The sequence below is a fragment of the Camelus bactrianus genome, chromosome 15, assembly GCF_048773025.1.
Source record: "Camelus bactrianus isolate YW-2024 breed Bactrian camel chromosome 15, ASM4877302v1, whole genome shotgun sequence".
Lineage (NCBI taxonomy): Eukaryota > Metazoa > Chordata > Mammalia > Artiodactyla > Camelidae > Camelus > Camelus bactrianus.
In genome coordinates, this window is record NC_133553.1 from 40,651,147 (window position 1) to 40,663,056 (window position 11,910).

Consider the following 11,910-nt stretch of genomic DNA (forward strand, 5'->3'; position numbering starts at 1 on the left):
GACTGCTCCCAGTCAATGAGCACCACAGGCATACTAAAGCAGGCCTAGTCCTGGGAGGTGAGGAATCCCTGTGATAGGCAACTTTCACTCAAGGACTTCCTGAGATCTGGGTGACTTTCCTTAGAACTGCACTGCAGTCTATAACACTTTCACCCAAAGTTCCTTCCTTCCTTGCCTCTCTCCTTCACATGGAGTCAGACTTGCATCATGGTCTGACGACTCTCCCTGCCTCCTTCCTCGTTTTCTCTCAGAAGCACTTCTCCTAATAAATATCTTGCATGCTTATTCCCATCTTGGCATCTGCTTCTCCCCTGAAGCATTACATGTTTTTTTTTTTTAATTTAGCCACTTCAAATGAATTATTTCTAAAGTATAGTATTTGTTTCCCTATTCGCTAAAATAGAATACACCAAACATGATAATTCCAATGCCTTTTGACTGGTGAAGATCTCAACTATGACCTACCAAACTCATCAGTAACTATATTCTTGAGGGGAAAGGCTCAGAACCACACAATTCAACAAATGTATACTGAGCACCTGCTATACATGAGAAATATGCTAAGCATTATAGGAAACAAAAAAGTGACCACAATCATATCTTGCTCTCAAATAACTCCCAATGAAGAAGTGAATACTGGGAGAGGAGCACTTTAAAGGGCAGACTGTCATTAAGTACTAAAATTAAGGTACAAAGTACTAAAGAAATTAAGAGGTTGATTCTACTCAGGGCATGAAATTGAAGTAGAAAGCCTTTGTAGAGGAGATGGCATTTGAAATGTACACTGAAAAACATCATCAGAGCCTTCAGGTTGCACCTGCCCATAATTAATGAGGACAGTCCAACAAAGACACCTTCCATGTTTGCCATACTGGGCTAACTGCAATGTGTAAATCCTTTCTATCACAATTCTCTCACACTTTCTCATTCACAGAGTTCTGATGGTTTCTTAGTTCCCCTCCAAAGGTGCTACTCTCCCAGTATTCACTCATCATCATTACCACTAAGACTCCTAAGCCAGAATCAGCTTTGACTCCTCTCTCTCTCACTACCCTGATATTCAACCACCAATCTACCTCTAAGTTGAAAATCAGTCCACTTTTCTTTATCCCCACAGCTACATCCCTAGTCAAGACCACCATCATCTCCTCCATGAATTGCTGCAAAGTCTCCTAACTTGCCTTCCTGCTTACAGTTCTGCTGTCATTTAATCTAGATACCACATAGCAAATGGTGATCCTTCAAATTTCATATCTAATTATCAATATCCTACTTAAAACCCTTCAGTGATTCTCAACCACTCAAAACATAAAATGCAATAATTTGGTTCACAAGATCTGGTCCCACAGTCCAGACTCCAGCTACTCAGAATTCCCAAGATGCTGAGCTCCTCTTGAGCTCCAAGCCACCACAAACCCTTGGAACAAACACACTTCCTCCTCATCCTCACCTGGTTCACTCCCACTTAAAATATCACTTCCTTCATTCCCAAATACAAGCACACAAAGATAGTCTCCTAGCTTCCTACTGCCATCCCAAGACCATTACATCTTAGCCCTTTCCTTTACGGTCTATGCTATCTATTCACTAACTAGTGCCTTTAAAACTCTTACTTTTTTTTTTTTTTTCTTTAGTGGAGGTACTGGGGATTGAACCCAGGACCTCATGCATGCCAGGCATGCGCTCTACCACAGAGCTATACCTTCCCCGCTAAAACTCTTACTTTTTAATGCAGCAGAACCCTTCCAACAAATGCAATCCTATGCAGAACCCCAATATGTAAAAGAGCCATGCTTCTAAGCCTAAAGCAAGGGATTTCAAAACCTCTTCCTTCCACCTCCTTCTCTCCTAAGAAACTTCCTCCCTAAAATCTAAGGTACAGGACAATTACAACACCACTGTTCTGTATTATACTGCATACTCAAAGGAAGCAACACGGTATAGCAGAAAGAGGTGTCTCTGAAGCCAGATAGGCTTAGGATCAAACCTGGATTCTACTCAGTTATTAGATCTTGAGCAATTTGGCTCTCTTAGGATCCATTTCCTCAGTTGTAAAACTCAGCTGTAAAAATTACCACCTTGAAAAATCAATAGGTAGAACAGAGATAAGTACATAAAGTACCAAGCATAGTGTCTAGAATACTGGCACGAAGCAGGAACTCAATAAAATGCTATGTGCCATGGTTTACCCAGGAAATGCTGGTTAACACTCAAAATCAATGTAACTTACCATAATATTGACAGAATAAAGGAGAAAAACCCTATGGTTATCTTAACAGACAGAAAAATCACTTGACAAAATTCAACATCCATTTATAATTTTAGAAAACCCCAACACTCTCAGAAAACTAAAAATGGAAGGGGAAACCCTCAATCTGATAAATGAAAACTATCAGCTCATGTCACACTCAATAGTGAAATAAGACATACTTTTCCCTTAAGAATGAGAACAAGGCAAGGATGGTTATTCTCACTACTTTGATTCAACAATGTAATGGAAGTCTAACCAGTAAAACAAGGCAAGAAAAAGAAATAAAGAAATAAATGTCAGACTGTCTCTATTTGCAGATGATATAATTATGGAGAAAATTCTATGGAATCTATAAAACAACTATCAGTAAGGTCAAAGGATACAAGATCAATATACAAAAATCAGCTACATGTTTACATACTCATAGCAAACAACTGGAAAATAAAATTTTACAATTTACAACAGCACCAAAAAACAAAATATTTCAGATTAAACTTAACCAAAGACAAGTAAGACTTACATAGTGAAATCTATGAAGTGCTGCTGAGAGAGATTTAAAAGTCTAAATAAATGGAGATATATACCACATTAATGGATCCAAAGATCTGATACTATTAAGAGTCAATACTCCCTAGTGATCTACAAGTTCAATGCAATTACAATAAAAATCTCACCAAGGTTTTTTGGTAGAAATTGATAGGATGGTTCAAACTTTATATACAAAATCTAGAAATAGTAAAATAGCATTTTAAAAGAACAAAATTGGAGGACTTACACTACCTAACCACAAGACTTACTATAAATCTACAGTAATCAATAGTGTGGTAATGGTGTAAAGATGAACAAAAGACCAGTGGAAAAGAATGAAGACCCTAGAAAAATACATATATATTTACTTTACATATATTACATATTTAAATATACATTTACACAAATATATAATATATATTCATTTAATTTTCACAAAAACATCAACACAATCCAACAGGGAAAGGAAAGTCTCTTAACAAAAAGTTCTGAAATAACTAGATATGAGCATAAAAAAGAATCTCAGTTCCTACCTTATATCATACACAATTAATTTGAAATGGACCACAGATTATATAAAAGCTAAAACTATAAAGCTTTTAGAAACTAGCATTAGAAGTATGTTTTTATGACTTGATGGCAGGCAAGGGGTCTAGGACACACAGCAATAACCTTAAAAGAAAAAAAAACTATAAATGTGACTCCATCAATATAGACAAGCCACAGCTACAAGAAAACATTCATGAAACATATACCTAATACAGGACAGTTAACGAGGATATATAAAGAACTAAAAACAACTCAATTTTTTAAATGGGCAACAGATTTACACAGCCACTGCCCAAAGGAAGATATGCAAATAACCTAAAAGAATATCAAAAAGTGCTCAGTATCACTGGTCATCAGAATAACACAAGTTAAAACCACAGTGAGGTATTACTACAAATCCATCACAATGACTAAAATTAAAGACAAATAACACCAAATACTGGCAAGGATGTGGAGCAACTGGAACTCTCATATACTGTTTGGGAATGCAAAATGGTACAACCACTGTGAGAAAAGGTCTGGCAGTTCCTTACAAAACTAACAGACATTTACTCTATGAGCCATTTTTACCAGTATTTATCCAAAAGAAAAGATTTCTACAATAAGATCTGTATAAAAACATTCATGGCAGCTTTATCCACAACAGCCCCAAACTGGAAACCTCCCAGGTATATATCCACTTGATAAACAAACTGACATATTCATATGATAGAAAAAAGGACTGAAATCTTAATAAACACAATCGCAAAAGCCTTACCAAAAATATACACTGTACGATTCTATTTATATGATAGCCAAAACAGATAAGATTAATCTATGGTAGGATGGTAAAAGATCAGAATAGCAGTTGCTTCTGGGAGGTGGGGACAGGAATTGACTGAGAAGGCACATGAGGAATATTTTAGGAGTGACGATAATGAGCCTTATCTTTTTTTGCATTGAATTGCATTTTTAGTAAGGTTATATACAAATGAAGACATAAGACTGCTTGTTAGTAATCATTCATGTCTCTGCTTTGCCCAGCAGCCACCCTTTCTCCTCTCTGACATAATCATAGAACTGAAAGTCAAAAGGAACCTTAGAGGTCAGCTAACCAACTTGTCTTGAGAAGTAGGAATCACTCCAAGTACTCCTGAAAGGTGGTTTTCCAACCTTTTCTTGTATTATTTCGTAAGATTAACTTATGTGGTGGAAACAATATAAAAATGTTGTTCCTTGTAACGACTTTACACATTTAGAAAGGCAAGAATGCACAAAATCTTCTAGATAAATCTTATAAACATTAAAATATCTAAATAAAAATGGGCTAACTATGCAACTCTCAGCTAAAAATCAAGGTAAATGATATGAAATTCAAAGACTGTCATACTGTTTAAGCAATGCTCAAAATCTTGGTAGAAGCTTGAGAGGTATTCATATGCCAAAACTCATTAAACGTACAATTAATATTTGTGTCTTCCACTGTACATGAACTTTACCCAAAAAACAAAAAGAACCATAAATAAATACTGAACTCTAAGTTAATGACATGCATGCTGAAGTGTTTAGGCGTAAAGTGCACTAATGTCCACAATTTACCCTGAAATCCATCAAAACATAAGACGGATTGGTGGATGGATAGAGAGGACAGGCATGTGATAAAGAAAACAGCAAAATGTAAAGTGTAGAATCTAGGTGATGGGTATATGGGTGTTTATTGTGCAATTCTTTCAACTTTTCTGTACATTTTTAACGTTTCATAATAAATGTTGGGTAAAAAACTTAATTACAAGTCAAAAAATATTCTAAAATGAAGTGCAAAGTTCTCTCATATTCCAGCTACAGCTGTAATGAAAAAAATACAATATGGCGGGTAGCTGCCACTTTTATTACTATTTGGTTACAGCATCCTCGCCCCTGTGATTTCTGGACCTCCCTACCACTGCTGGATTCTAGTCTTCCTCTCCACAATATACACCATAATTCTTGTGGACTTCATCGTCATCCATGTACGCAACCTATCATTCAACACACCAACTTCACAGCTCCTAATTGTCTCATCTTCTTCATCTTTGGAATCCTTAAACTTCAAAATATAATTATCATCATCTCTAATCTTAATCCCTTATCTGCTCCCATTATCCTCTTCAACTAATCAGGATTTCTAATCCATGGAGTTCTCATTTATACCTCCAATATTTATCTGTCTATAATATAGCTGTACTTTCTATTATTTGAACTATCCCTATACTCTTTGTCTCTACTGCAGTCACCTGCAACGAATTATCCTTCTCTACCCATTTACCTGAACTGATCAATGCTGCTGGAAGAAATGTCACAATGAATGCTACTCCAAATTTATAATCTCCCCACTCAGCACTCCTCAGCAATTCCTTTCTAATTCTCTGGCTGGCTCCTTCTACAGACTCCACAGCATCAATTCCAAGACTTGATCAGCTTCTTAAACTCTTTACTCATTTCTCTTTCCTCACTCTATGTAAAGGATCATGCCTTTCATTTCATCATGAAAATGTAAGTTACCTAGCATGAACTCCCCTGCTCCCCAACTTACGAAGCCATCTTAACCTCATTCCCTTCCATCTTAGAAGAAAGGATGTCATCACTCCTGCCAGAGGTAGTATAGCATCATCAGTACTGTTTAAAAATGCAGACTCTATACAAATTACCCTTTCCTAACTTCAGTTTTCTCTCTTATAACATAGACATAATAGTTTCCTGTAACAATTAGAGAACACATGTGAGGCACTTAAAATGGTACGTGGCAAATAGTTCAAGCTAAATCCCACTGCTGTGTTCCTGATCTCATCTCCTTGTTCAGTATCTTTACCAGTATTCTTTTATCAGCTCCCTCCCCAAAGGCTCCCAACATAAACAAGTTTCCATCACCTTCAAATAAAATACAAGTGTCTTCCCCAACGTGAATCCCCTCCTTGCTACAGAAGTATCTCTCTTCCCTTCATTTCCAAGCTTCTAGGGGAAAAAAAAAATCTGAAAAAAGTCACTTGTCCTTGCTATTCTTCTTCCATGCTCTCCCATCTTCTACTCTGACATTGAAACTGCTCAGCCAGAAGTGACCCCTTAGGTATCAAATTTTAACACTTTTCAGGGACCTTATCTGACTTTTCTATAGCCTGACACAGTTCATAACTCTTTTCTTGAAACTCCTTCCATCCTCAGCTTCTTAGACACTAGGATCTCATTCTTTCTGACTCTTTCCTTCTTAACCTGTACTCACTCCTTTCCCTCTGCTCTCCCTCTACACCCTATTGTCCATTCTCTTCCCCCAGTTCTGATGCCAGCCCAATTTCACCCTTACGTCTAACCATTTCCAATGAGTGGCCTCATCTACTTTTTTTTTTTAACATCTTCTTTGAGGTACAATTGACATACAATAAATTGCACATACGTGAGCCATATAATCTGTTAAATTTTAACTTACGCACACACTCCTGAAACTACTGGTACAAACAAATGAACATAAAAGCCTCCCCACAAAACAACTACTAACTTGCATTCTGTCACTGTAGGTTAGTCAGCATGTTATGTAAACAGAGTTATATAGTGTACACTGTGAGGGTTTTTTGGTCTGGCTTCTTTCATTCAACTTATTTTGAGATTCAGCAATATTGTCATGTATACCAACAGCTGATTCCTTTTTACTGCTGAGTAGTATTCCAATATATGACTCTATCATAATTAGTTTATTCATTCACCTGTTGATGGATATTTGGGTTGTTTCCAGTTTTTTGCTGAACAGAACTGCCATGAACATTCATGTACAAGTCTTTGTATGGATACAGGCTTCATCTATTCTCATGGCTCTACTTACACACCTAGAAGTCCCAAATCTGTTTCACCAGATACCAACAACCAACTGCCAGTTTCACAAGTCCATGTGGATAACCCAAAAAGAATTTCAAATCAAATCCAAAACTCATCTTATTATGCCACTCTTGCCACCCCAAAGGGTTCTCCTCCTACACTATCTTGACTAAAAGCACTCAAACCAGAAAAGATTCCTCCTGCTCTTACCACTTCCCCCACTCACTCAGTGAGTTGCTATATCCTGTCAATTTTGCCTCTTAAACACCTCTCAAATAAAACCCATCCCCACATTTCCATCCTAATTCAAATGCACCTTTACCTCAAGGTCATCTCATCTTTTGACTAGACTGTTTGTTTGGGGGTTTTTTTGGGGGGGGGGTTAATTAGGTTTACTTCTTTTTTTTATTTTTAGAGGAGGTACTGGGGATTGAACCCAGGACCTCATGCATGCTAAGCATGAGCTCTACCACTTGAGCTATATCCTCCTCCTTTGTCTAGACTGTTAAACTAGCCTTCTAACTTTTCTCCCTTACCTTGGGTCTCATTCTTCTTCAATTCATTTTCTATTCTATGGCCAAAATGGATTTTCTAAAATTCAAATCTGATGTTACTCTTCTATTTAAATTCTTCAATGACATCTATAACCTCAAGGTAAAATTCAAACTCCTTAGCTTAACACACAAAAAATTCTCTATAAGCCAGTTTCCTCTCCAAACTCACCCTTTGCCACTTCCCATCATGTTTGAACTTAGTCATTTCTGGGTGATGTCAATTACTTTTTAATCCTTAGTGCTGAGGGCAATAATTGGTCTATAGTAGGTATAATATACTTATGCAATACATAAGGTAGGAATTAGACTGAGAGATGCAGTGAGACCTTCTGGGCATATTCAGGAAAAGTAGTAGTCCAGTCTGACTAAAGCATAAAGATTACAGTATCAATCCATTCAGAAAAGCAGGGTGAAGCCAAGTCATCGATCACCAACAATTCTATGCTAAAAGCTTAATACACACTTCATTCTATGCCTTCAAAAGACACCAAACGTTCTGAACAAGAGTGTGACATGTTCAGAAGTGTCCTATAACTTCTGAAATTTAAAAAATAAATAAAGGAGAAGTAAGGGGCAATGAACTCAGTTAAGAGGCTAAAGCAGCAGTCTGAGAAAGAGGACTCAAGAGTAGCTAGAGTAGGAGGGAACAGATTAAAAGAACATGTCATAGAAAACAAACTTATGGTTATGGAGTGGGGAGTGGGGGGAAGGGATAAACTGGGAGTTCGAGATTTACAGACACTGACTGGTATATATAAAAGAGGTAAACAAATTTATACTGTATAGCACAGGGAACTATATTCGATATCTTACAGTAACTTAGGGTGAAAAAATATGAAAACGAATATATGCATATTCATGTATGACTAAAACATTGTGCTGTATACCAGAAATTAAATTGACACATTATTTCAATATTAAAAAAAGTTAAAAAAAAAAAAACAAAAAACAGAACAAGTCAAAGGAGAATGAGTCTACAGGATCTGCCTGGGTGTGGGCAGTAGTAAGTCAGAGAAGACGCCAAATTTCTGAACCAGTCAAATAAAATAATAAAGCTGTTAACCAAGAGGATTTTTTCTCATGGTAGGTAGAAAGGAGAGAGCTAATAGTTTTGTTTGGGTTTTCCCTCACCCATTCATTCAAACTTTAGTGTCAACCAGGTATCAGGCACTGTATGCATGGAGGACAAAATGAGAGTAAAATATCATCCCTGCTCTCAAGGACCACCCAATTGAGTTGGGTGGGGAGAAGATAAATAAACAGGAATTTAAAATTAACTGTTAAATGCTAGGCTAGGGTCCTAAAAGAATATTTAGACTAAAAGAAAGACTATATAACTCAGGCCGGAGGATCTGAGAAAAGATCTGAGGTCTAGTGAGTCCAGAGGATGAACAGTGTTAGGCCAAGCAAAAGGCAGTCCAGGTGAAGAAAACAGCATGTCCAAGGAGCCTCAGGTAAGATAACACAAGCTGGATGTATCTGCAAATAGTACAATAGGTCTAAAGGAAGCATATGAAGGAAGATATGGAGATACCCACATGAAAGTCTATAAGCAGATTTTGAGCTACCAAGAGCACATCCAGATACGGAATATAATTTCAACCTTGTCTTTTGTGGCTTAGAATCATGGTTAGTGGATATTTTAAATAAGAATTGGAAGAATCTTACATATCAGCTAGATTGTGTACACTTCCACCTCCTCCCATCACTTCTACTATCATGCAAAAGTATCTCTGCTTGAAGTCAAAGCTGGTTTATGCAAATAAGCAAAGAGGATCGAAGGGGGAGTGTGTTAAATCAGAGATACATGTCTTGTCTAAAGAAGACAGCCATTTACTCAGCTCCAGCAGTTTACTGCCTTGCTTGAATGCTGGCCCAATGCAGAGAGATCTTCCTATTCTCCAAGGAAAGCTCAAAAATTAAGATTTTATGTAATAGTTCCCATTTTAAAATATTGGCAACTAATTACATTAAAAATAAAACAACACTATGCCAGCCAAACAAAATGCTTCTGTGGACAAATTTCAGCAAGGGCCACAAATGTGGCAGAGTTAGACCCGGACTGAGAACTCCTATAATGCTCTTTTCACTACTTCATAGGACCCTCAACTGATGGGGTATCATAGTGATTCCCCTGGGATAGGAGTTGCTTGCCTCTAAGCAAAATAGCCCCAAATTGACAGTGCTTTATGAGTTCTTTAATATATTTTCAGTAATTTTTCTTTCTCCTCCCTACCCCACCGCTACCTTGGTCAAGATACCTGCTTCTCCCATCACTGAGACCTTGTGCTCCCCTTCTCTTACAGGCTGCCAAGCTTGCAGTAAAGCCAAAAGTAAACAGAGTGAGAGCCTGACAGGATTTCTAATAAATTAAGTACTGTAAGGCATATGGCATCTCTTTGGTTTTCTTAGAAAACAATAGCACAGAGATGTCTGTGACTAGTCAGACACCTGAGCAAAAAAGTCACTAACTAACATCTGAAATAAACCAGCAAATTCTGCTAACAAATGAAATATAGTTTCCATTGTAAGATACCGAGAGGGGGAGAGGGAGAAAGGGCAAAAGGGAAAGCAAAAGTTGCTGGCACTTGAGCAGTATCAGGCACCTTTTAAAACACAGTTTTTAATAGTGTAAATGTTTAGAACAAAAGGTACACTATAATCTCAATTCTCAGTGAGGAGGAAAATATTTTTTAAACAAATAACATGAAACATTCTTTGAGCAACAATAAAATGGGATTTAGAAACACTATTAAGAGTAAAGCTATCCCTGTATTTATAAGGGGAAAGGATAACAAAAAATACATTGGTAGTTTTTATATTCATTCAAACATCGGTTTCTGATGTTTTAATGTATTTATTAAGTCACAATGCTGCGTTAGAAGCTTTGAAAATTAAGCAACATTTTCTAATTATACTAAAACATTTAAAAGAAAAGTACAGATCATGGGGTATATAACTTTCGATAAGTGTGGGAAACTCGAAGAAACACATAAAAGTTAAAATTTCTAATCAACAAACCGAAAGACAGTACCAAGATTCTCAGACTCAGAGAGAGAGACAGAACGAGAGAACGAGAAAGAAAGGAAGGAAGACAGAAAGAGAGAAATAGTGGCATGTGCACACTCCCCTGTTAGTCGGAGGAGTCGGGGAATTCAGAGGAATGAGTGATTACAGAGGGCGAGCAAAGCAGGCCATGTTCCTGCTGGCAGGCGAGCTCTGCAATTACTTAGAGCAAGTATTATAGCCAGAGCATTCTCGAGCCCACTAAAAAGAACAGACTACACATCTAAAACCGGAGGCTGACAGCAGCTCTGGGATAAGACCGGGAAGGCGGAAAAGTGGCCTGCTTTGACCTCCACTGAAAACTGAGGCTCCTCCAACCCTCATCTCTGAATCAGGGGCACGGCATTAACCTCCCAGCGACTGGATTCTTCGGACAAACTCTCCTTGGCTCCCTGCGGCCTTCCCACCCACCGGGTGAATGTCAACACCGAGAGCTAGCGAGTGTTGGGGAACCTCTACGTGTGCGCCGTCCTTTCAGGGAAGCGGCGAGACCGGGAAGAAAGACGGCCCCGCGCGCCCCGCCTCCCCAGGCTTCCCCGGCCCCCGCCCGGCATCCTAGCAGGAGATGCAGCCTGGAAGAGGGGTCCCGCGCGCGTCTCACCTTTTTCAGCGCAGGCACCAGCAGTCCCCGCCACTTAGGCGCGTTCTCCTCGCTGAAAAACTCGTACGGCAGCTGCTGCGCCTGCATGGTGCCCCCGGGGCGCCTCTGGGAGGGGAGAGGGGCGGCGGCGGCGGCCGGGCCGGGGAGCCGCGAGAGGGCGAGCTCGCGGCACGGAACAGGGCCGCGGCCCCAACGGACGGCCCGGCCCCCTCGGGGCGCCGCGCAGCCGGGCTAGCCCCGGAGTGGGGCTTGGGGGGCGAGGCCCGCGCCCGGCCACCCACCCGACACGGGCACCAGCCGCGGAGAGCGAACGCAGCCCGGAGGCGGCGGCGGCGGCATCCCGCACCACCGCCCCGGGGCCAGGCCCCCCACCCCTCCGCGGCCCGCCGGCGCCGCCCGGAGCTGCCCCCGCCGCGGCCGCCGCCCGCCCGCCCGCCGGGGCTGCACTCCCGGGCCTGGCCTGGCCCCGCGGCGGAGCCGGCGGCTGGGGGAGGGCGTGTGGAGGGACGCTCCGGTCGCGGCGCCCGCTCCGCGCAGCT

The 11,910-nt window shown here is 40.0% G+C and overlaps 1 protein-coding gene, 1 non-coding gene and 1 pseudogene across 3 annotated transcripts in view; all 3 read right to left on the reverse strand.

Annotated features, from left to right (window-relative positions):
• Positions 1-11,483, reverse strand: part of LOC141579852 (large ribosomal subunit protein uL23-like) — a 42,841-nt pseudogene extending 31,358 nt beyond the window's left edge.
• The window catches only part of SOS1 (SOS Ras/Rac guanine nucleotide exchange factor 1), a 134,132-nt gene extending 122,629 nt beyond the window's left edge, over positions 1-11,503 (reverse strand). For both annotated transcript variants that reach the window (XM_074378750.1, XM_074378748.1), the window contains exon 1: positions 11,372-11,503. In XM_074378750.1, coding sequence (XP_074234851.1) covers positions 11,372-11,458 — 87 coding nt within the window. In that variant the 5' untranslated portion in view covers positions 11,459-11,503. The remainder of the gene's footprint in view (positions 1-11,371) is intronic.
• Positions 1,635-1,707, reverse strand: TRNAA-GGC (transfer RNA alanine (anticodon GGC)). Its single transcript has one exon. It is a non-coding gene; the product is annotated as a tRNA-Ala (tRNA).
• Positions 11,504-11,910: the final 407 nt, after the last annotated feature.